The sequence below is a fragment of the Squalius cephalus genome (genome assembly GCF_949319135.1).
Source record: "Squalius cephalus genome assembly, chromosome: 24".
NCBI classification, from domain to species: Eukaryota; Metazoa; Chordata; class Actinopteri; order Cypriniformes; family Leuciscidae; genus Squalius; species Squalius cephalus.
Genome location: NC_137145.1, coordinates 21,807,248 through 21,834,062, shown reverse-complemented (window position 1 = coordinate 21,834,062; position 26,815 = coordinate 21,807,248). Strand labels below are relative to the sequence as shown.

At 40.2% G+C, this 26,815-nt stretch overlaps 1 protein-coding gene across 1 annotated transcript in view; it reads left to right on the top strand.

The window, feature by feature from the left end:
- arl15b (ADP-ribosylation factor-like 15b) overlaps positions 1–26,815 on the top strand; it is a 45,318-nt gene that overhangs the window by 13,387 nt on the left and 5,116 nt on the right. The window contains exons 2-4 of the mRNA XM_079861449.1: positions 4,826–4,970; positions 5,205–5,264; positions 10,842–11,050. Coding sequence (XP_079717575.1) covers positions 4,826–4,970; positions 5,205–5,264; positions 10,842–11,050 — 414 coding nt within the window. The remainder of the gene's footprint in view (positions 1–4,825; positions 4,971–5,204; positions 5,265–10,841; positions 11,051–26,815) is intronic.

Sequence of the window (26,815 nt, the reverse complement as noted above, 5' to 3'; positions counted from 1 at the left end):
ATCCAGTTTCCAGTGGTTGAACTTTCAAATGACATTGGCAAACACTGCGTCAGGATCGCGACGCGATCAGATCCCAGAAGTCCTATAGCTTTAGCCAAGCAGCATGTCATGTGTGATCTACGTATTATCTTATGTTGTGTTTGGGCTCGTTCAAGACCACCTACTCCAAAAGCATCATGTGTTTACTGTTTCCACGTGTGTTGGCGACACTTTTTCATGCAAATACTTGGTATAGGCCTAGTTTGGTCTTTAACTGAGACAAATATGCTGCTTGTTTTCTGCTAGTTGAGACATTTTCAGCGATATATGACATGTCTATCTGTTATGTACAATGATTTTACAGTTATTTTTTACTCTATGAAAATAGAGCACTTCTAATATGGCAGCAAATTTAAAGCACTTGTTAAGTGATGGTCATATTCCCTATATTCACTGTAAAGCCAGGCTCCTAAGCTTTAAAACGACACCTATTTTGTGGGTTAAGCAAGTGGTTAAGTAACCTGATATATAACTTAGTAGCCCCTCCCCCTTCATATTTAAGAGGTTAAGGTTAACGATTAATCGATTAATTGATTGTTAATTGAAACAACGATTGATTATGGGAAGATCTGAAAATTGACATCCCGACTTCGTACTGTTGTTGAAGCCTATGTGATGGTGATTATCATGCCGTATCATGCCATATGTATCAGCCAGTCACCAGAGTGTAAAGATTAGGCCATTGCTGTAGTTGTGTAATTTGCTCTATGCATGATTAACTGGGTAAAGGGAGTGTGTTTATATGCTTGAGATACTTGAGACTATAACATGCCATTGAACATTGAAGTTTTTGAGCAGATTTATTAATAAGTAAACAACACTTAAAAAATGCAGTTCATACATGCAGTGTACAGTTTATTTAAAGCACCTGTGCTGTCATATTCATGCATGCTGACAAACTTGTCCATGAATCAGAGAAGCTTTCCACTATTGTGGAACATGAAGACTTCAAAATACGCCACTGTATGACCTACTGGCTTTGCTTAGAAACTTAGGCTATATCATCAATTACAGGTCCAACCTGTTTTACATAAAAGTTCATTACTCTCTCTCCTTCCTATGATGGTCTGGTGATAGAGCATTTCTGCATGTGTATTCATACAAAGGTTCTTCCTGCTGTAGCATCGACCAAGTCATTTTCATATTTGTTATATTTTGATACATCATCAGAAGATAGAAGAACACTCATTTGAACACTGTTTGTGCTGCCATCTTGTGGATGTTGAAGTGCTTCTAGCATTTACTTACTAAGGAGCTTCCTATTACAAAAAGCATATCAGTTTTGAAGATATGTTTTCATGGAACCCTGCAGGATATATTTTGTTTTTGTCTCTCTCTGAGAGAAAGTGGGCCAGTAGTTGTACTCAAGGTGAAAAATAATGGGTAGTATTACATAAATAGCTCACCTAAAACAATGGCTTCAGAACACTCATAAAAGAGCATATAGGTCATTGACTACATTTAAATGTTTATTGTGCTTTTTATGGTGTTGTCTTTTTTGGAGCTTGACAGCGCCGAGTTCATTTTGCTCGAAGAGAGCTGCAGTTTTAATGAACTATTACTTGAAGTAAAAAGTAAACTTTTCTAGCATTTTTTTTTTTTTTTTACATTTACATTATCATTTGTAATCCATTGAAAGAAAGCAATGCCCAAAACATACTTGGATCATGGTGATGAGCTCTGAATCTTACTTTGAGACTCACTTTTCCTTCAGAACATGTAAAAATCTAGTAATATTAATTTCCCTGCTTGCTTGGCTTTGGTTTTGTCAACAGAGAAGTATTTCCGAATGCAGCAGGATATTCATTGGGAAAAACAATGTAGGGCGAGACTGGATTTTATCCTCTAGGAATTGATTGGATTGTGAATACTGGTCTCTGTACATCAGGTGGTTGGGAAAAGTTGTGAAAAACAGGATGGGTGACACCAGTCATCATCTGTACATTCATTTAACTGAAAAACATTTTTGTTCTTTGGAATAATGTGCACCGATGAAGCCCAATGAAACCACATTCATAATACTTAGATAAGCTTGCAAAAACGTTTAATTATGATACATGGCTACTTTTCAGTTACCATCAGTGGAGACAAATGCTTTTTCACCCCATAATGTAAGAAGCAAGCAAAACCTCGACTAGGCTACTATGTTTGGAAAGTCACTGGCTTTGATCGATGTAAAGCCCACTGTGTTCACTAGAGGGCAGCATTTGCTAACCATACACCCAAATCAGTCTGTATTCAATTTAGAGTGAACCCCCACCACACCCCTCCATTTTCCTCAAAGTCACATGTTTAGGCTGTATGATGTATGAATGAAAGAACTAATGCATGCGCTGTTTTGATTTCTCACTGTATTTGTCACAGTTTACCCTCTTTCAAGTTATCTGTGATCAGCCTGACTGAGTGTCACATGGCAACTTAATGCATTTAGCACAGATATTCACAGCCTGTGTGTGATAAAGGAAACCACTATTCCAATGGCACTCCTCACTCTCTCATTAAGAGATTTCTCACGCTCATTTATCGCTAAGCCGGATTTTTTGTTGTTTGTAGCATCTAAGAAACGTCTTGCAGGCTTAATTTCACACATTGAGTCCTATTATCTGTCAGAGTTCAATTCATAATGCAGATTTCATTCTCAGCAAGTTAGCTGAAGTTAGATGAGCTGTCAACATTAAGCAACAGTCGGGTTCCCGAAGTGAAAGTTCCATTTATTTTCTCCATAGGGAAATAGATTTTGAACAACCTATGAACTTTTAGAGACAGACCTACTATGAGCTACAAGGTTATTAATCGATGGTATGTGCTTTTATTGATCCCGTCAGCCTGCATCATTTTATCTTATTTTTTTTTTTAAATAATTGTTTAACAGCATGAATTCCTGGTATAAAAGTACATTAACCATGATTCTGCCGAGAAATTTCCACCAATCAGAGAATCGAAACAAGGAAAGTACCTTCCCACTCCCATGAAGCACAATGAATGACGTAACAGCTCCCTACACTCTCAAACTGTGTGTGTGTGTGTGTATGTGTGTATGTACACATTTTTGTACTTTTGCTATTTGTCCGATTTTCAAACACTTTTATGCTTCAAATCTAAGTTTGTAATGCTGATTCACCTCGTAGCTGGTTGGCTTGGTTGATGCCTTGTAACACTTTTTAAATTCCCTATGGGAAAAAGAATTCTGGAACAGAAGCTGCGTCCAAAATCGCATTCTTCCCTACTATATAGTAGACGAAAAACAGTATGTGACAAAAGCAGTATGTCCAAATTCACAGTATTGATAAAAGAGTAGGCAAAAAAGTACCTGGATGACCTTCTGCTTCCAGCGAGATTCTGGTGCGAATATGAAACTATATAGAACATACTTTTTTAGCAGCCCCCTGAAGTAATTACTCAAATTCAAAATAAGTACCTTCTCAAGAGAGTATGTGATTTCGGACGCAGCCTAAGTCTGCTTAAAAAGTGGGTGGGCACTTGTTGCACTCAATAGCCAGCTTCCTGATAAAGACATTTGAATATAAGTATCGCCCCCTTGAGTGTCGGATGCATGAAACGCATTTTCTAAAAAGCAATAGTCAAAGGCACCCTTTTAAAAAAACCTAGTTGTTTACCTACCTGGACAGTAATTTTAGGCATCATAGATGCACTCGTGATGAAAAAGCTGTTTCGAAAAGGTAGGCATTTTTCCTTCAGGCAATCCCAGAATGCACTGTAACAAGCTCAGTGGAACATTTTTTTGAGAGAAATGTTGATTGTAAATATTAAACGTGAAAAAGCACTGCCAAAAAAATCTAATTTAATTGATTATTTTTCCTGTTCTGTCTAATTTATGCTTATTAGACTATCACTCTGTTAGCTTAGCAACATGCTAACATCAAACTCCCTTGAAATCAAGTCTTGCTATGTTGCGGCCTATGTAGAGCTCTCTAAATCAGTCACTTTTGAGGGTCCATCTGGGTCCGCATGCTGTGTAGGCAGTGGAAGGGTTTTGCAACAGAGGCTTTGAGTCTCTTTTAAGAGATAGAGCTACACTGAGCCAACCAGATAAAGACCTTCAGATGTGAAATGTACTTTGTAACTCAAAATATGGCAGACAGAAAGAGACAAATGTAATACAATATATTGCACTGACTGTAAATAGCTTTGTTTTTACTCAAAAGGGGCCATATTACCCGTCCCATACCATCGCAACATAACACAACGCCTCCTCCTTGTGCAATGTAAATGTCAAACATGCTTTGATCTTCCTTGTGTAGACTGTAGTAGAAATTATGTGATCGGTTTAAGCAGTATTACTGGCTTTCTTCTTTACGTGTGTGTGTGTGTTTTGGCTCTGTTGAAATTTATTGGCCAATTTTTATTTGCTTTATCACTCAGTGTCATGACGTCAACCGCAGGGCTCTGACAGCAGCTTACAGAAAACAGGGCTGTTTTTTCGGTGGAAATATATTGGGGTGCTTGCTTGTCCCAGAACGTTGTGATGACTTTCGGCCCTTATGTTTTCAATGGAGGCACTGTGTGGTAGATTTGTTTTTTTCTTTCGCTGTAACTTTTTCTCAACCAGATGGTGTCAACAGATGTCAGATGGCTTTGAGATGTGTTTCTGTTTCTAGAGTGACACACGCATACACCCACAGCATTTCTCTCGGAGAATCACAAGTCGCCAGAATCGCATAAACACAAAGATGAGTGGGAAGTTTTTTATCTAAATTGTTGTAACCTTTCTAACGTTCCTTCCTCCCCCCTTTCCCCTGTCTTGCCGTCTTTGTCCCGTCTTCAGTGTTTCAGGACGTTCTGCTGTAAAGGACCTCCTCCTCCCAGACCAGAATATGACGTGGTTTGCATCGGTCTGACGGGTTCTGGGAAGACCAGCCTGCTCTCCAGACTTTGCAGTGAGGCAACAGACAACATCGTCCCCACCACAGGTCAGCCCACCATCATAGAGCTATACCAGACACGTCCTGCAAACACAAACACAGATCTTTGCACTTCCTCTTTGCCAAACGCTTTAAACCCCCCCCCCCCTTTGTATTCAGATTTGACCTTGTGATTGTCTTTTAAAGAGTACTTGATTAAATCTCGGTCAGTGTAGCAATGGAGGTGTTTTTGTGAAATCCTCATGGCCGCAGTTGTTAATCTTGTTCAACTTTTATTTGCAGGTTTTAGCATTAAAGCTGTCCCGTTCCAGAATGCCATTTTAAATGTCAAGGAACTCGGAGGTAAATGTTCTCTGTTTTTTCATGAGATTACTACTTAATCACAATTAATATATGGGCCAATGACAAATAAGAGTGTCCACGATATATAGAGAAGGAACAAATCTTTTTAAAATGTTTAAAATACAGATACAGAAAATGTATATTTTTTTAATTATTCTGTTCCATATGGTTTTGAATAACGAACTTTCAGAAAAAGTTCACTCTGGCTGGTTAATACCTCTGAACTATCATTGGTATGTGGTGATTATGTAATAGGAGGGTGTGGCTCTGAGACTCCGCCTTTAACATGGAAATCTTCTCCGGCTCACTTCTTCTGTTCAGTCCCTCGAAGTTGGACAACCGCGAGTGAAAACATGAACACACTGGAGAGCCGCTTTATAGTAGAAAAAGCTTGGTACTCACACTTTACGCGACACACTTATCCTGCAAGCTGTCGTCATCACTTTCCTCCTGACTGCTCTCTTCACTATAACACTATTTGTTCTCTGTAGAAATAAAATATAGGTTCATCTTGGTTAAAGCTGTATTTATTTTTTTTTATTAACATTAATGACACCGACAACAGCAGGAATATTAGGCTGCTGTCACTTTAAGACCGAATGCACGGACCAAATATACTGACACACATCCGGTTTCTTTCTCAACTGTTCACTTAACGGCTGCTCACGTATTTCGAACTTCTTTTTACCTCGAATCAAAGAGTATATCAGGACTTGTTGATTTAACACACAGTCACGAGGGTCTGCAGGGCTCCTCTCTATGATATCATGTTGTCTCTCTATGATTATCATATCATACATGTTTGGAATAAGTTGGTGGAAGTTTAATAAGTTAATGAACAGTGAAGCCGTCATCATGATCACTACCGTTGAAAATTTTCCTGTCAGTAAGATTATTTAAGAGGTCTCTCACACCATGTCTACACCAGAAGCATCGCAAGCTGTTGCGACCATTGCAAATCTGTTTGTCCTTCATGTCAGAAATGGCACAGGCATTACATCAGAAATAGCACAGGACATCAGTTTACTGCTGGGGATTTGCCGTGCCGTGTCGTGCCGCATCAGTGTAGACAGTATCAGTGTTTATAATGGGTATTGTCTTTTGTTGCACCGCGTCACTCTGCTCGCATCCAATGTAGACACTGTGTTATGCTCACCAAGGCTGCATTTATTTGATCAAAAATACAGTAAAAGCAGTAATACTGTGAAATATTATTGCAATTTAAAGGATCTATTTTCTATTTTAATATATATTAAAATGTAATTTATTCCTGTGATCAAAGCTGAATCTTCAGCATCATTACTCCAGTCTTCAGTGTCACATGATCCTTCAGAAATCACTCTAATATGATGATTTGATACTTATGAAACATTTCTTATTATTATCAGCGTTGAAAACAAGATTATTTGATGAATAAAAAATTCAAAAGAACAGCACTTATTATTATTATTATTATTACTGTCACCTTAATGTGTCCTTGCTGAAAAGTTGCCCTAAACCTTTAATTGGTAGTGTATGAAGTATATTCAGGTCATTGTAAGTGTTAATAAATTAATAGATCCATACAAACAATTTGAGCATTAAGGGATTGACCCATTTGTGAATATCTACAGAAACATCTGTAACAATATTTGAAACCATTATTTCACATATGCTCTTTTGAAAAGTAATCTTTGGCAACACATCATCTGACACAGCATGAGGAATATGAATGTTATTTGACACAGATGTAACATGAGGACCCGACCAGTAAGGATACAAACTCATTTCTTTGATGACTAATAGTTTTCTCTTCAAGGTAAATTGAACCCCAGGAAATGCCAGTGCTTGGATGCGGCACGCAATGGAAATGTTTCAGATGTCACTCGCTCACTGAACCCAGAGCCATCTTGGCCCGCATTTCCTTTTTTCGTAAGAGTGATGGGCTGCAGCTTTGAATCTGTCTTTAAAACGAGTGAGTGATGATAAGAATAAGAGGGTGTTGTGGATGCAGGGAACCCTGGGGGAAAGGAGGGACAGATAGGTGAGGAGAAAAAAGGCTGGATGCATAACTGCTGGAGCTGAGAATCCTAAAGGGGGGTTTTCCACCTGGGTCATGAAGCCTGTAGAGTTAGAGAAAAGGAAATGTCACTAGTTCAAAGGAAAAGTTTCACCCAAAAAATTTAAATGCTAACATAATTTATTCACTTTCATGTCATTCCAAACTTTTTTCGACTTTTTTCGTCAAACTTTTTTCGACTTTTTTTTTTTGTAGTTGAAAGCCAGGGTGGATATAATGAATAAAGTCGACATTAAAAGTAAATTCAACCTATCTTTCTTGTAAATGTATGTTGAAGATCTTATTGTGAATGATTGGTCCATGAATGTTTCATTTATCAAAATGTCAAGACTCGATCTTTGGTGAAAATGAAAGACTTCTCTCTGATGACGTATACAGGACTTTCCAATCATTTAGTCCACTTAAAACCGCCTCTTCCCAATCAACTTCACATTAATTATTCAGCGCAATGCCCAAATTTCAAAATCCAATAACCAACCAATGGATGAACCCCATCCTAATTTTTTTTTCTTTTTCGATAATCTGTTGCACTCAGATGTACGTCACAATATAACATAAAAGATCTGACGCCAGCTTTACATTTTAGCCTGTACCTAACAAAAACTTAAGAGCATACATATTACATTTACCACATTCATGATTCTTTTATAGTGCTTTTGTGTCTGTTTTGGAGTTTAAAGGCTTCAAGGGATGGTTCACCCAAATATTTTAATTCTGTCATCACTTACTCACCCTCAAGTTGTTACAAACCTGTACGAGTGTCTTTGTTCTGGTGAACACAAAAGAAGATATTTTGAAGAATGTTGGTAAGCAGACAGGTGATAGTAGCCATTGACTTCCTTAGTATTTTTTTCCTACTATGAAAGTGAGTGGCTACCGTCAACGGTTTGATTACCAGCATTCTTCAAAATATATTATTTTGTGTTCACCAGAACAAACAAACTCGTATAGGTTTGTAACAACTTGAGGGTGAGTAAGTGAACAAAGAATAAAAATGTTTGGGTGAACCATCCGTTTAAGTCCACATTTGTTTTAACTGCATGGAAGTGAGCGAACGGCACATTCTTCCTTTTGCGTTCATCAGAAGAAAGTAAATGATTTTTGAGTGAAATAATCCTTTAAAAGTGAATTATTATTATTATAGGAGAATTTTTTGGTGAGAAACAGCCCACATTGGGAAGTCATCTTTAAATTGACGAACCTCTGAATTCTCCTTGAAAAGCGGTATAATTATGTCCTATTTTCCTTTTAAGCACTTTGGAAACCTTTCCTCCAGACCTCCAACGAGTTCAGCTCAGTGTCAGGGGCCTGCGGAGCGCGACCTCTTTTCCCCAAAAAACATCAGTGTAGGGTTACGGCTGGGACATTAACCTTGAACCTGACGCGGAAGGCTCATGTCACACTTTATTGATGGAGGTTGTGTGCCGGCTTGACACGCTGGCTCTCCCGTCGTTTCCTCCACTGCCATCGAGACGGTTTACCGGATTCTCGTGTTATTGGTTGGTCTGGCCCGTGTTTTGGGTTTGCGTGAGTGATGTCAGGAAGCCAGGAGACGTTCAAAGTGCCGCGCTGTCTGTGTGCATTTCCCATCAGTGTCACGATGACACCCTGTGCGATCTGCTGGGCTGACAGGCGCACCAGAGAAGGGAGACCCACATGCTCACATTTACCATCTCGCAGCGGCCATCTGAAAGCACTTAGCAGGCTCTCTCTCTCTTTGTTTCTCTGGACCCCAGCCATGATGTAATGATTTCTGCGAAAATGTGCTTTAGTTGCATTATCACATGAGATTGTAATGCACCGGCCCGTTACTGATAAATGCTGTTTTGTTCCGTCACATCGTTCTCTTCTTAATGCACATGTTTATGCATTTGAAATGAAAGTAAACCTCTGCTTTTCAAAGCCCAAGACTCCACAAGACCTCCCAGTGTTTTGATTTTACTTTCACAGCCAGTAGATGGAGACTTTGAGTAAAATTAAACCACATAGAGACTGTTGATGCACATTTGTGACTGATGGGACATTGTGTTTTGGAAAAACATGCCTTATAGGAAAGAAATATCAGGCTGTATATGTTAAGTAATTGTGCATTAATATTTAATAGTGCTTGCTAAAATTGCAACAGCAGATCAAACGCTTCTTAATTAGATGAGTCAGCCTCGGACATGGCCTGTCTGTGAGGATCCCAAATATTTATTGCGAGTCACAAATTGTCTAAACATCTGCAGAAAACATTATTTCTTCTTTGGCCAGCTATCGCAAAGTGTGTTTGCTATTGCTGTCAGGCTTGCATTTCAGCGGTTGGAAAGCTGTTGCTGAATACCACAGTGGATAATACCTAATGAGAACTGGAAGTATTACATTGTACATCATACACAACAATGATATCGGGAAGTCGAGCTCTGAAACTCAATCTGATAGGTGGAATCTGTTTCCAAACATGAACCAAGACCTCTAAGAACAGTTTTAGAGCTGATAATTTGGCGAGGCATGACTAAGAGCTCAATTTGTGGTGTGACAAAGGCTCAGAAGTTTGGAAGTGGAACCATTAAACTCGCATCCAGTGTGTTTAGCGAGGGGGAAAAAAAAGGATTGCGCAGCTGCTTAGTGTCAAGCAAACAGCTTATACGTCTTGGCCAAACTTCAAGAGCTTTGAATAAAGCTGTCGATTACTGTCTGGCATTGATTTAAGACTCCACCTTTTCAAATAGCATTCTGTTTATTATTTCATACTTTAAGATGAAAACGGAGGAATAAAGCTTCTTTTTCGGGTCCATTATCGCAGGAGAAGATGCACACGAGGCATGCTAGTAATTAATATGCCGCATTCCAATCAGAAAACTCACAAGAACAAGAGGTATAGACAAACTGGTCTCTGTTTTTTCATGGTTAGGGTACAGGCCCCGCCATGACTCACTTTAACTAAAGCCATGCTGCGCTTGTGTGTCTTGGTGGCCACATTTTTGTACCCCCAAATTGCTGTGCACAAGAGAAACCATATGTTCACTGTAAAAGTGGGCCCATTTGAACTGTGCTGTAGACTGGCCATCAGAAGAAACCATTTTAATATGCTCTCAGGGTCGACTTTAAAGAAACACTGTTGCGTTGAGCGCTCTTCATTTGGACACGGCTTTTCCCACAGGCCTCCCCGAGCGGGAGTGCGAGTTGGCATGCGTTCTTAAAGTCATAAAAATACATAATGCAATATCCGCAATGATTTTTGAAAGGAGGTCGGGTTCCTCACCAAAATGCATTTCAGCACTGTTCGAACTGATGCTGTGTCGAAACACGCTGTAGACCTTTTCCCGCTCGGTCGCCAATACGCTTTCCAGAGCTTCTCATTGTGCTTTTTTTGTTTGTTTTTTTAAAGCTTTACGTCGTTTTCGCCTTGGGCACCATCTGATTGATGTCTTACAGGAAAACCACCTTTTTTTCTGTGAAGGGGTTAATGTGTGCATTAAATGTTATGACTTCCTTGCTGCGTTCCTGACGGTGTGAATTTATGTTTTGTGTTGCAGGAGCGGACTCAATTAAAAAGTACTGGAGCCGGTACTACCAGGGCTCTCAGGGGGTGGTGTTTGTTTTGGACAGCGCTTCGTCGGAGGAGGATCTGGAGGTGGCGCGTACGGAGCTTCACTCGGCCCTGCAGCATCCGCAGCTCTGCACGCTTCCCTTCCTCATTCTGGCCAACCACCAGGACAAACCTGCTGCCCGCTCTGTACAAGAGGTAACACGATACATGCTTAACACTTCCCTTCCTCACCCTGGCTAACCGCCAGAACAAACCTACCGTCCGCTCTGTACAAGCCGTAACTTTACACTCGTTTAATACTCGTCTAATACTTCCCATCATCATACTGGCCATTACCAATGGGACAAGCCTGCCGCCCGCTTTGTACAAGAGCTAACCTAATACTCTCTTTATACCTCCTGTCATAATCATGATCATAAACTCCATACAAGAGGTTATCTAAAGGGATATTTCTCCTAAAATGAACACTGAGTCATCATTTATTCACCCTCATGTCACTCCAAATCTGTTGGACTTTCGGTGGAACAAGTAAGAAGATGTTTTTTCAGTTATACAAGGACAGTCGGTGGGGTCCCAAACATTCATTGCATGGGTAAAAATACATTTAAAAAAAACAACAACTTATTTTATGTTCCACTGACGATAGAAATTCATATAGGTTTGGAACAACATTATAGGTAAGAAAATGGCGACAGAATTTAAGAGGTTTCCAAATACCACAGTTCCTTTTAGGGCAAGATGTCACTCAGCGCCATAGGCAGCTATTTCCAGTCATGGAAGTACAGCTTCTGTTTACTTTAATGGGGATAGAGCGAAATTTCCAGAAATTGTTTGTCAATGTTTTTCTCATGCTCGGCCTGACCTAGCCTGGGTTTCCCCATGCTGCCTTGAGCGCAGCGCGATTTTATTCACGCTGCTAGGCAGCCTGGACACCATGGACCAGATTTTCCCCTCAAAAAGGGAACCAATCACAGAACGGGGAGGGAGCAGTAAGACGATGACGACGTCAATGCGACACACCGAAGCAGTTTGTTTATATCTATGGATCCAACATGGCAGCAGACACGAAGTTACCTTTCGATGCAGCCTTAGATAGTGTTCTGAGTAGTTTAGAACGCAAGTTTATTCTTCCTCGTCGAATTTCTGTCGCTCTACATACGTCATCTGGTATAATTGAAACGATTGGCTAGCTACGTACAGGCGCATTTGATAGACATTCGTAGCGTCCAATAAACGGCTCTGGGCATTCGTAAACCACGCCTCAAATACGAGAAAATGAACCATGGTTCCCAGACCATGGATTAGGTCTGACGTTAGCCAGGCTAGGCCTGACCAGTAACAGGCCGGTCAATCTCCATTTTTCCGATTCCGATCTGGTCCGTTTTGTTGCCTCTCTTCTCTCCTACTGCGAAGTGACACACACCCGCCTCCTCTCACTCAATCATCTCATTCGCTCCGGTCTATATAACTGGCGCGCACATAAATGCGCCTCTCAGCAGCTTGTGCGTCGCAAGTACCAAAATGAGTGGCTTACAGTGTTTAAAGAGTCAACTACTCACAAAATTATGTGAAAATGCCCATCTTGGCAAGTATTCAGCTAAACACAGTCAGTTTTGGAATGTAAATAAATAGTTGAGAAAGATAACGCATGTTGTGTAACAGTATATTGGATCCGTGCATAAACTCTTAAAGTAAAAAGCAGTCTAATATTCCCGCTGCTTTCTGTCATGTTAATCAAAGAACCAAAAAAACAAAGAAAATCACTCTCTGCTCTTAACTAACTTTTATAACTTTAATTGTATGCATTATTCTGTATGAAGACTGTCCAGTGTTATTTTACATTTGATTACTTTTATATCTGTAGTTTTTCTTACATGAATACTGTTAGACCCACAGAAAAATCTTAAAGCCGTGTTTATTTCATCTCTCTTTATCCTATTGCATTTATTTGTGCTGTTATTTGCAATTAGTTTATTTGGTCTTATTTTATTAATGATATTTTACTTGTGTTTTTTTTATGAAAATAAAATTTTGCATTGAAGGAAAAAATATTTTTGTTTGTATATGCTGTCAATTATAGCTCTTTGAAAGAAAATCGGAATGTGCAAAAATTGGCATTGGCAGGTCACACTTCGGAAATCTGAATCGGCCAAGAAAATTGCAATCGGTGCATCTCTAGTAGCGATGCATAAAGCACATCACTTTCAAACCAAGCAGCTTTGTGCTGGTCAACACAGCAATTTCACATGGCCAATTTGCGAAATCTGCGCGAGGAACTTTTCACCCTCATGCGAAACTCCCGATCACACAGGTTTTTATTAAAATGACCCCACTACAACGGTAAATGTGACCTTACCTTTATACCTCTGGTGAGATACAAAAACTTTATATGACATTTAAGACATTTGTAGTAAATTTTAAACGATTATGGCATTAGGCATTGCTCCGCTTAGGGAGGTGGTGTTGCGCTGCTGCAGTTTTATTTTCGCAGGATTCGCTTGTTGTTTGCAAACATTGACAGGCCACAAGACATTCTCCCACAGATCTGCAGCACCCAGCTTACCCACTTTCTCAGGCTTTCCTGACAATAAGTCTTTGTATTGTTGGGAGCCCAAAATACTGGTGGTGTGGGGAAACACTACAGCTGTTGTCCCATCTCATAAGAGTGTATTCATTTTACCAATTGCTCTATTTAAGATTCTGTCAAACATTGTTTCAAAAGCAAGTGGCATCAAAATTAAGATGAATTGCTGACCGCTGTTAGTAATAGCAAACAGTTGGAATGCATGGCATGTCTCTGCTGTCACATTTCTATTTTAATGGTCCCCTTGTCACTTTTATGTTTGGAGGATTGTGTTACGTCTTTTCCTGAATGATTTGGTGTCTGTGTGTTATTTGGCTGATACCATGCGCGTTGGTTTGTGTGTTCGTGTGTGAGTGTGCATGCGTGCACATCTGCTCCGAGTGTAGAAATCGGTCCGCGGGCTGCAGGGTATCACCCAATGCACAGAGCACTAATTAACTGGCTGAGAAATGGTCCTGAGTGAGCAGTAAATATCTGCCTTTGGAGAATAACACATCCCTGTTCACTGATGTGTGTCAAAACGGGGCTTTTCAGTTGGCAGCGACACTCGCTTTCCTTGCTGGAGATGCAACTTGGGTTACACAAGATCGGACCTGACCAGCTTGTTTTCCATTTAATTGCTCTCAATTGATTTCAAACTGGATCAGATCTCTTGGACCTCCTATGGGCATTGTTTCAAAGAAGAAAAGATCCTGAGTGCAGAAAACAGAAAAGGAACTGGTCAAATATTTTTGGTCAATATAAGTGTCTGCCAGCTTTTTAAAAAACAAATCTGCTGTTAAATTAGATTACATTTCCATTTTTTTATATGTGACATTATATCAATCTCATTTTTCAATCCCTTTTTTAATGTTAATTGATCAATGTCACTGCTATTCTTTGTGGCATAGATTCAACATGGTGCTGGAAAAATTCCTCAGAGATTTTGTTCCATATTGACATGATAGCATCACGCAGTTGCTGCAGATTTGTCGGCTGCACATCCATGATGCGAATCTCCAGTTCCAGCACATCCCAAAGCTTCTCTATTGGATTGAGGTCTGGTGACTGTGGAGGTCATTGGAGTTCAGTGAACTCATCATCATGTTCAAGAAAACAGTTTGAGATGATTTGAACTTTGTGACATGGCATGTTATCCTGCTGGAAGTAGCCATCAGAAGATGAGACACTGTGGTCATAAAAGTATGGACATGGTCAGCAACAATACACAAGTAGGCTGTGGCATTTAAAAAATGCTCAATTGGTACTAAAGGGCCCAAAGTGTGTGAAGAAAATATCCTCCACACCATTACACCACCAGCAGCCTGAACCATTGATACAAGGGGGGATGGATCCATGCTTTCATGCTGTTTACGTCAAATTCTGATCTGAATGTCGCAGCAGAAATGGAAGGATCAGGAAATGTTTTTCCAATCTTTAATTGTCCAATTGTGGTGAGCCAGTGTGAATTGTAGCCTCAGTTTGCTGTTCTCAGCTGACAGGAGTGTCACCGGTGTGTCTTCTGCTTCTGTAGCTCATCTGCTTCAAGGTTGAGCGTTCAGAGATGCTCTTCTGCAGACCTTGGTTGTAACGAGTGGTTATTTGTCTTTCTTTAAGCTTGAACCAGTCTGGCCATTCTCCTCTGAACTCCGGCAATAATAAGGCATTTTCGCCTTCTGTACTGCCGTTCACTGTATATTTTCTCTTTTTCGGACCATTCTATTTAATCCCTAGAGATGGTTTTGCATGAAAATCCCAGCAGATCAGCCACGTTCAAAGTCACTTAAATCTCCTTTCTTTCCCATTCTGATGCTCAGTTTGAACTTTAGCAGATCGTCTTGACCATGTCTACATGCCTTAATGCATTGAGTTGCTGCCATGAGATTGGCTGATTAGATATTCGTGCTAACAAGCAGTGTATTGTGTACTTGGGACAACGCAGCATTTGCCATATGGTCTATAAGTCTACATAGCCAATAAGAAACTGCAAAGCAGTCTTGCTGTTAAAAGTTGTCTTGAAATACAATCCTCCCTCTATACTACTTCATCTGCTCACTATAGTCTGTGGAGATATTTCAGGTCGTTTTTCATTTTTGCCAGATATAAATTGCTAAACGTATCAAATGGTGGTCTGCTTCGCATTCTGGTTTGCATGAAAGTGGCCTGTACGCCAGCATCAACCTGTTTTGTTTTATATTTCAGGGTGTGAACTGTGATGGATCATCTGTCTTGCCCCTGGATGACCATTTCATTCCAGTAAACCAAGAAATCCACCTATGTCAAGAGTTTTCACATATAATTAATTGCCAGGGACTCCCAAATTTTAGGATCCCCTTGCGAGGGACCCTCTTCATAAAATATGCAGGCAGCTGTATATTTTCATGTATGCAGACTCATTTAAACTGTGTTGAAAAATAGCAAGTGTCTTGCTATTTATAAAGACAGTGCATTGTTTGCAAAAATGAATGATTAGGTTTTATTTCTCTTTTTACTAAAGCCTAAATAAATTATTGAAATGTTATATGGAAAATATTTAAATGGAAGCATAATACTTGCTCAGCAATATTAATGATTAATCTCATTTCAAAGCTGACAGCTCTAGAAAGATACAACAACAACAATACCTCCAACATTTACAAGTAAAATGTTAAAATGCCAAAAGAGTAGTATGTCCGAGTACATAGTATTCGAAAAACAGTAGGCGAAAAGACCTCGGATGACCTACTACTTTAGCAGAGTTTCTGAAGTGTGCATTCGATGGATATGAAGTAAAACGATGCAACTGACGCTGGTAGGACGCATAACAGTATACTACCCACATTATACTACCCACATTAGGCATGGCCTAATGGTTAGAGAGTCAGACTGGTAACCGGAAGATTGCAGGTTTGATTCTCAATACCGGCAGGAAATAGGTGAGGTGAGGCACCTAACCCCCAATTACTCCCTGGTCGTCACAGCAAAATGGCTGCCCAATGCTCAGTGTGTGTCATTGGTTTGCAGTGGATGGCCCTGTCCCAAATGGCACACTTCATATGCACTTTCGGTCTTGTGGACTTTCAATGGCTGCCACGTGCGCATGTCTGTTAAGTCCATGAGACCTTAGGGTGTCCCATTTGTCATTTTAGGTGTCAGAAGAGTGCTTTCGAGCGCCCCCTTTGCGGTCGATATGCACCCTCGATGCGCACTTTTGCCGAGCCCGCACTGAAGCGAACTCCGCAGCAGACTTCTTCCCGACAGTCAAAGCGGCGTTACATCACAAAAGTGCAGACTCGTAGGAAGACCCAGAGTGCTTAGAGTTCCATTTTGGACAGGGTCTATGTGTTTTCACTACTCACTACTCTTAAAGGAGAACTCCGGTCAATTTTAACATTGAGCTAATTTTTTTGTACATTTGGAGTGCTGTCAGTACAGAGAACAACGACAAAAATCGGTGTTGCCTACATCGTGTTATCCTCTTTTTAAAATTTGCACCCTGTTAACTTCAATGGGGCAAGTTTTAAACCTGCTGCTTTTAGCCTCTTAACATCCTTGATGTGTCATTACAAGTGCCCAGCCATGTGAGTGATTCCTTCAGAGTCAACACGCGGGTGAATCTGACTGCAGTAGATGTGAAAGATATGAATAAAAATGATGTTATTTCAGCCAGCGCACATACCTGTATTTACATCCTGTAAGTCCACAGTAATCGATTGTCGAGTTCACGCGCATAGGTTTAGTACGTACGATCATGCGCCCGAACTCGACAATCGACTACTGTGGACTTCAACCAAACACAGGATGTAAATACAGGTATGTGCGCTGGCTGAAATAACATCATTTTTATTCATATCTTTCACATCTACTGCAGTCAGATTCACCCGTGTTTACTCTGAAGGAATCACTCACATTGGCTGTGCACTTGTAATGACACATCAAGGATGTTAAGAGGCTAAAAGCAGGTTTAAAACTTGCCCCATTGAAGTCAACAGGGTGCAAATTTTAAAAAGAGGATAACACGGTGTAGGCAACACCGATTTCTGTCGTTGTTCTCTGTACTGACAGCACTCCAAATTTACAAAAAAATGAGCTCAATGTTAAAATTGACCGGAGTTCTCCTTTAATGTGAGTGCACTAACTTGAATTGGTTAAATGCAGAGGCCAAATTCCTAGTATGGGTTACAACACTTGGCCTTCACATGTCAGTTTTCACTTTAGTCACAGTTAGTATTTCGGTCACAGCTATTGTCTTAACGAGAGAGCCATTGATTCATTCAGTCAAACAATTTGTTTAAAACGGCTGATTCATTCAAGGCCAAAGCAAGCGAGAGCGAGTTGTCGAGTCATTCTAGACAGATTCATTCAAAAACATGGATTCATTTAGTAACGAAACTGAATCTGTCTTGCTCGGAGACGTGCAATGGCTCAACTGTGTGCAACTTTTTTCGTTGGCAAAATTGAGGAAAAATGTACAATACTGTGTCTAAAATGTAATATTCACTTTTTGTTTATTGAACTGTTGTATAAAATCAAAATCACATTTGTAAACATTCTTATGTTTGGGAAAACAGCACTCTTGCTCTTGTGCTATTGCTTATAAATATTAAAAACAAGAACATATACAGAGATATGTTTTGCACCATACATTTTTTTATTAATTATAGACATTTTTGCTTCAAGCCCCCATTATTTTCCGACCTTGGTGGCCCTAGGAGGCCCCTTCTCCTGCGAGACCCGTTTCTAGTGAAATGGGTGAAACATGGCAAAGGCTGCTACTGGTTGAGAGCACTTACTCAGTTTTGCCCAACTGTGTTTGGATTGGAATTTTTCAAGTGTAAAAATGCAGTCTTGCAAATGAAATATGATGCAGGAAGGGTTGTGATTTGTATGTCAGAAAAAATTGTATTTCAAGAGAACCCATTTGCGTTGACTACCAGATTTATGATTATGTTTTCCTTTGTGCTTTGTGAAGATGAGACGAATAAGTGAATTTAGGAACTGTTGAGATGTTTGAGTGTGAGAATAATACAAGTGATTGAAAATGTGGCAGTGGGGACATATTGTATTGAAATTTAATAAACCAATGCGGAACTATCTTAACAACCACATGAAAAATAACATATAATTCTCTCCTCCTTGTGTGCAAACTTGTGCTAAGTTGACAAGGGGCTACAATTAAGGTTGCATAAGGGTACAAATGTAGCCATGCAAAGCATATTTTGATGATTGAGATCTGAATAGGGAACGGCGAATTTCTTTACTTGCAGATATGGAAATCTGTCATCATATCATTGGACTGTTGACAGTCCAGAGCCAAATGGACGGGGAAAGGTTGTGACAAGACAAAATTGATGAAGATCTAGAAGAGAGAACCAGTTAGTACCATTCAGTTAGTACGTTAACACAAGACTACAGTAGATCCAAGAAGTGATGTGAGGGACCAGCTCAGTTCAGGCAGTGCAAAACTGGAATCTGTGTCCTTCGTGGTCACACAGCAATCTGGGTCCGAACAACAGACCCGTTTGTTGTTTTCCTCGGGGGCTCGGAATTTGCTCAGCCGACATTGGCATGGTTTTCAGTGCTGGATGCCAAGGCCAGTGTCAGATCAGCAGGAGAAACACCATTCTCCCTCATACCACACGCACACACTCACTCCACTGTCTGGGTGTCTGTCTGGCTTTATACCCCTTCGTCCGTCTCTCATGTTACTTGCTGTGGGAAAGATCAGTGCTGTCCATTTTTGCTCCCCCCCCCCCCCCCCCTCTCTCTCTCTCTCATTTTCATCATGCAAAGATGCCTGTGCCTAATGAACCCCATGATTCAGACCAGAGGCTCTTCACTGGTTTTGCTTCAGGACACAGTTTGATATTGGACATGAAGTGGCAATCCAGCACACTACCAAAATAGTTTATTATGTAAAAGTAAACTAAGATGTCCATAAAATCAAACATTTCAATGTGTTACTATATTTATTAATGAAAATTGATTCATATTACCAAGAAAAACTCAACAAGCTTCTCTTTATACTTTGAGCAGGAAAAGAATCCATTCACTCCACATTTAGGGAGATTATCATTATATTTTAAGAGTTCTGTTTTTCTTGGCCACAGCGCGAAGAAAAACAAAATGTAGCCAACAGTGTAAAATGACGTCTGTGAACCTCGCATTTTTTTTACGTTGGCCGTGGACTGAGCAAATGCAGAAGCAGTAAATAGAAATCCTACTGTAACTAGTGACTACCCAAGCTAAACAGCATGTCATGTAATTAATATTCATGAGAAACAAATGTAAATGTCACGATGTAATGGTGGAAATTACAGGGTAAAAATATTAAACATATGGATGGATGAATCTTTTACAATAAGATCTTTAATATTAGAAAAATACATATGGTGAATTTCTCTTTCATGCCAACTTTTAATATTTTATATTCTAATGCAACATAAATATTTTATCCTTGTTGCAAGGCAAACTATATTTAATATTGTCTGGTTTCTTACTTCTTCAGTTTTGCTCATGGTTTTGGAGAATCAGGGAATGTCGCATAACCTGTCCATATTGCCATCTGTCTAATTTGACTGTCCTCTACCACCAAAATCTAAATGACTTAGTCAAGTCAAGTCAAGTCATCTTCATTTATATAGCGCTTTTAACAATGTAGATTGTTTCAAAGCAGCTTTACAGAAATAAACGTATAATTTAAGGTAACAGAGAATGTTTTGGCTTTATAGCGGTTCTTTAATAAAGTTATTTTACAGCTAAAGTTAGTTTTGATTGATTCGCTTCTGTCGCAACGATCATTTGTTATTAAATTAGGGGCCGCCAAGACGACACCATTCTCTTTACACAAACTTTAAACGCGAACCTGTGAGAAACGCTGATGGCGTTCACATGCGCATTAAGAATTGGTTGTATAGTTATGTGCGTTTGAATATATGTGTGCAGGTTTGTTATTCCCTACAGATCAAGCCTAAACAAATTACTGGTGTTTCCTTATAGTTTTGATTCAGAATTTTATTTTATTTTATCAATTCGGGGTAGATACGCAAATTGAGTTTTCCCGACGACGCTTTATCTGTAGAGTGGTAAAGGGATCCTCCATAGGGAGAGACTAGTTGGCACTTCAGCACTGCGTTGTCATCGGGTCCAGGCGACGGTCCTTCATCAGATCTGGATACGGCCTGGATCCGGCAGGCTGCGGGAAGACCTCGTGATAAACAAAGACACTAAAATTAGCGTAGATGCCATTCTTCTCATGATGTAACAAGTACATCAGGATTTATGGGAAGTGTTCCCGGTTCCAGCTGACCTAATCTATGCAGCCTAAAGCCTCTGTTATACTTTCCGCGACCGCGATGGCCGAGGGTCCGCGTGACGTAAAAATCGTCATCGGGGGTGCGCGCGGAGGCTCGTTGCGGACAGGCGCGTGCCTCCCATTTTTTGTGACCGCGCGGACAAAAGGGCGCGCGTTCATTAGTTTAAAACCGCGAAAGAGATGGAAATAACATGGACGCCGAATTTGAAAAAACGGAAAACGCGTGCATGCTAGAAATAGAACCAATGCCTATTTTTCACGCAAGCCTGTTGGAAGCGTTTCCAGGCAAAATAGAATAGGAAAAGATGTTTATATGTCATTTTGACACGAATACATATTAATAAATGTCATTTTGATGTTTGAAAGTGTCTAGGTTTTGACATAAATGCAAATATAAACTATAAATATAAAAAAATATTATCGATTATACTGGCCAGACCGATCTACTGCGCATGCGTTGAACGCGTTCACCGAGCGGACCTCAGCAGAAAGTATAAATACAAGTAGTCCGCGTCCGAGCTGTGCGCAGCTGTCGTGTACGCGTCCAAACTGGAGTATAACAGAGGCTTAACACTGAATTATAGAAGTCTATAATGTATTATGTGAATGCTATGTCAAAGAGATGTGTCTTTAATCTAGCTTTGAACTGACAGAGTGTGTCTGCTTCCCGGACAATGTTAGGAAGATTGTTCCAAAGTTTTGGTGCTAAATAGGAAAAGGATCTACCGCCAGCAGTCAATTTTGATATTCTAGGTATTATCGACTGGCCGGAATTTTGAGAACGCAATAGACGTGAAGGACTATAATGCGTTAAGAGCTCGCTCAAGTACTGCGGAGCTAAACCATTTAGTGCTTTGTAAGTCATCAGCAATATTTTAAAATTGATGCGATGTTTAATAGGGAGCCAGTGCAGTTTTGACAGAACTGGGCTAATATGGTCACATACTTCCTGGTTCTGGTAAGAACTCGAGCTGCTGCGTTTTGAACCAGCTGTAGTTTGTTCAATACTTAGATAGAATGAAGATGCTTTTCTAAACCAGTCCTACAATTCTTAGGTAATGTGTTTGACTTTGTTTCATGAGAAACAAATGTAAATGTCACGATGTAATGGTGGAAATTACAAGGTAAAAATATTAAACATATGGATGGATGAATCTTTTACAATAAGATCTTTAATATTAGAAAAATACATATGGTGAATTTCTCTTTCATGCCAACTTTTAATATTTTATATTCTAATGCAACTATAAATATTTTATCCGTGTTGCAAGGCAAACTATATTTAATATTGTCTGGTTTCTTACTTCTTCAGTTTTGCTCATGGTTTTGGAGAATCAGGGAATGTCGCATAACCTGTCCATATTGCCATCTGTCTAATTTGACTGTCCTCTACCACCAAAATCTAAATGACTTAGATAGAATGAAGATGCTTTTCTAAACCAGTCCTACAATTCTTAGGTAATGTGTTTGACTTTGTTTCAAACCACCATACTAGTGTTGACCATTACAGGTGTGTGTGTAATTTTTAAATCCCTTCCTCATGCTTACGAGAAAGACTCTTGTATCTTTGATATATGGTACCCCTGGAGCTCTATGGTCCTCAATTCTAAGGGCTCTGCAGTTGAAACTCTACCCAGCAGAGTCACAGTCACTGGTGTAATTTACTGCCCCCATCTACCCATCTGCTCTTTGGAAGCAGCTCCCCCCATGCGGTAATGGAAGGGGTCAATGTCTTACCTTTAAAAGAATTGCCCGGTTTTCCCCTGCATGACCCACACCCCCTCCCCTTCTCCTGTGGCTGATTTCACTGGGTTGTGATTTAGAGTGATAATAAAATTACCACGGCTCTGGAAGTAGACAGGGCACCCGTAACATCTGGTTTTAATAAAGTTATGACTGATAGAGATGGATGCACACAGAACCAACATGAGTGGGAGACACACAGACCCTCAAGCTCCAGAACTGAACCTGTTTCAGATGACAGATGTCTTTGAACCCTCTCGACTAATCCATGCAGGTACCGTTTTTACATCGCTTTCCATACAGAGAGAGCTGGCAAGCAAATGTATTTGGTCTTTGGCTTATCTGCCCTCTTCATGTCCTCACTGACCCTTTTCAATACTCATGCTTGCTTAAGAGTACTCTCATTCCTGGACATTGCTTTCTCGCTAAATTAATTTAGCTATACAATAGAATTGAATCTCAACGTGTTGACCAACATCGAGCAATAAGATGTACAACATACCTTACGGCACTTTATGTAAGTGGTCCTGAGTAGTTTGTTGTGCATCCCTAAAATACATGGTAGAAAAGGGGCGAGGAATATCTTAGAGAAGTCCTCATTGACATCAGGCGCCATCAATTGAATGTTTTTTGGGGGGAGGAATTTTTCCTTGTCCTGAAAGATGTGTTTGAGACACGAAGACAAAGGCCATCTTGTGTGCCTGAAGGAGGTTGAACTGTGGAAGATCTGTCTGGCTGGTTGGACTCTGTATTCTGTCTGGGCTCGGAAAAAAAAAAACATGCTGGCCAGACTTTATTGTTTGGCTCGGCTGGCAGCCTGACTCAGGGCATTCTGCTGAGAGAGGTCAATGGTGCTGCCACATGCAGTACTTCTGTCTGGTGGCAGTGCCCAGTTTCTGAACAACCAGCAGCCGTCTGCTTGTGTACCATATGGCCATGGATCCTGGATAGACGATGCAGTTGAAATATCCGAATTCTTGCAGTCCAAATGTGCGTTTTTGACAATGTGATGTATCGAGATGCACGCAAACCAAAGAACATTTTTTCATCGAAATCATGGTATATTATTTATCGTGCTGTACAAAGCATATTACAGGGAGACATTGTGTACTAGAACATCCTTTATGGTTCTGTGATGGCAATTAGTGTTGTTTCCTCTGCACTCTGAGCAGACGCATCACTTACAGTCTGGGAGTTGATGCCCACCGTCTGTATAGAACAGACTGTGCAAGCAGGACAATTCTGCAATAGGTCAGATACAAGCATTGACAGAAGAGCTTCAGGGGATCTGTGACACGTTTTAAATTCTAGCTACAGTAGTACTGGAGACCATCTTTTAAGCAGAACTTAATCAGTGTCCTTGGGTTAACCCATACTGCTTTTTCTCCAAGAAGGTGTCGGTGCAAACTGGGAGTCTAATTTCTCTTTAAACTCTGTAGAACATTGGTTTTCAATCCTGGCCATGGTTCCAGATTTGCAAAGACGTTCCTGTCAAGAGAGATCTTTACTGATTTAAGAATAGGCACCTGTCCAGGAACCAGCATTATGTGGAGAAAGGGGCACCAGATTGCTCATCTTGTAATAGACTATTTATACCTTTGCAGACCATGGGCTCTAATTGAATTACTTCTCCCATGAGCAACTGTTACAATAAGGTATTTTTAACCAATTTGATTTGCAGTCCTGTGAGTCTGAGCGGCAAGCCTTGCCTAACATTTGCTTTTGAGCGTGTTACGCTACACGGGTGTGAACAAGTGTAAAGCAAAGTGAAATAGCAAATGTATGACTGTCTTCTGGGATAGTATCAAAGTTAAAATTTTTGTCTATGAATCACTGCTGATATGGCGTGGGGCTCCCGGTTGGGATTAAGTTTAGGTAAAGTGTTGTTGAAGATATCCAGGGGGGCAGGTTCAGCTCCTTTTAATGTGTTCCCAATGTTCTGGAGCCAGACTCGGTGAGTTATGAGAACTCTGAACTCCACTTCAGTCATCACTGTAACTCAAACACATGCTTACATAAGAGCCGACCAACACTAGTCATGACAGCGGGAAGTTATGCTTGTTTGGGGGGGGTCATGGCATCGGAGCAGATGGCCTTTTTCATCTCAGGTGTATAGAGACATCCAGTGATCTCGATTAATTTAGTTCTGTCCACATTTGACAGCATAAACTATCTGTCTGTTGCAACTTTGTTTCTTTGTTCATGTTCTTAATTTGCAAAGAAGTTCCTGTCAAGAGAGATTGAGCAATATATAACGCACATGTATACACCTCTAATACATGCACATGTATACCCGTATTGCTTGGCCAGCACTTTTTGTTTTGAAACTTGAACACGATTTTGGCTAAAGCTCTTCTTCTGAGCTACTTTGTCAGGAATGTTTCTTCACTGAGGAATCCCCAGCGACAGGGCCTTCGTTGCCCTGCATGAAATACTGTTCCATTTATTAATATGAGGAAATCTCTTCAGAAAGGGAGTGCAGCCTCCAGCATGTGAATAGAGGGGGCCCATGGAACTGCTGTGGTTTGCTGTGGAATGAGCCTGATTTAACACATGAATAACAGAAACTAGAGCTCTGCAAAACAACTGGACAGAGTCTCAGCTATTGGGGGAGGAGGTGTGCTCTCCATCGTTTGCTTCAGCTCCATCTTTGGACTGAAAACCTTTTTATGTTTTTCTCTTCGAAATTGATGAATATCACAATGCTTACACATTCCTATCTTTAGAAACTCGTTGTGATATGATCCTTGAAATGAATCTCCCAATCGAAAATGTTTGCAGTATGCTGAAGAAATGAGCACTGTAATTGGGGAATTTCTCCCTTTTTGGGGAGCAGATCTGCAGGTGGGTCTGTGTGTGTGTGTGGTTAAGTGTACAAAGTTCAGAGTCTGATGGATATCAGATGGATTTGTTGATTATAGTTTGAGCAGCTTTGTTGATGTGGGCTTGCCAGCAGGTCACCTGTCAGTGCCTGAGGGGGTGCGTCTGTGGGTGTATATCCTTTCTTTGTGGGTGAGTTCCTCAAGTGGAGGTCAGTCCACACAAACGTACAGGGCAAGAGGACAACTGATTGGAGGCTGGTAGTTGCACCAATAAGAGACCTTGCAGTCCTGCAATGCTGCAGTTAATTAGCTCAATCCAAGCTCCTTTTTATCCTGTTGCAATTCCAGATGTGAACCGTCAAGCTTTACGCAAATTGAGTTACTGTAAATCTGCTCTATGGCCTGGCGAACACACTATGAAAGCACATAGGCCAAGAGGCTTGTTCACGGCCCCTGACCTGGAACCCATGAGCTTCTGACTTTGTGCAGGGGCATCGGTAGTCAGGTCTCTTACAAAGTGATTTAGTCACGGCTTGTCTCCAGTAAGGGTTTATCCCACTGACACCGGAAAGACTTCATATCCAAACATGTCATAAAGAAAAAGATCTGCAGTAAACCAGGTGTTAAAGCCAATCGGGCTTGGAGAACTTGCTGATTTAGTTGGCGCCATGTGAGCCTTGCACATGGCCTGAGGTTAGACATCTTGGGCTTACTCAAGGTTTCTCAGTTGGGAAACACTCTAAAATTTGTGTAATCATATTTGTGTGCTGATACCAATATCTGATTTCTTAGAACAACATCCGCCAATACCCCTTGGTGATTCTGCTTTTTATTTTTTACTTACACCTTGTTTTACACCTAGTATAATTAAATCGGCAACTTCAAAAATAAATGATTTTATTGCTTTTGTTCTCTTTCTTTATTTATAATTTGACTGTTTTGTTTTTCCTCCTGAAAATCACAATTTCTTTTTCACCTAAGCCACACAAGAGATATTTTCTTCACCGCGTGAGTTATCTGTCACCAAATTTTGATTGACAGGACATAAGTTTTCACTGCATTTTGGTCTCCTATCAGTGTTTTAGTTTACTGAAAACAAATGCTGTGCGTGAACTGGTGAAACAGATTTTGTAATATACTTCATGAGAACCATTTGCACATGGCAACAGTTTATAAAAATGTGCTGGAATTCGACAGGAAGGAATTTTGACTGCAATAGTGGAACACTGATTTGTTTTTTGGGGTCGGTTGTCATAGATAACGTTTACAAGTCAGCTTACAATCGTTAAAATGATCATACAACTATATGGACGAGTATGCATATACTGCATCAGTTAAGTAGTACACATTCTTCAGTGTTTTTTTTTACATAAAATCTTTATAGCACAATATCGCCAACTACTGGCCTGGCATGGCTGTGTGGCAACATTTAAAGTGTTTTTGTGATTTTTTTTTTTTTTTTTTTTTTTTTCAGAAATTTCTATATACATGTAAACAAAGTATAAAGCACTGCTGAAAGTTGACCATTCTGACCCATC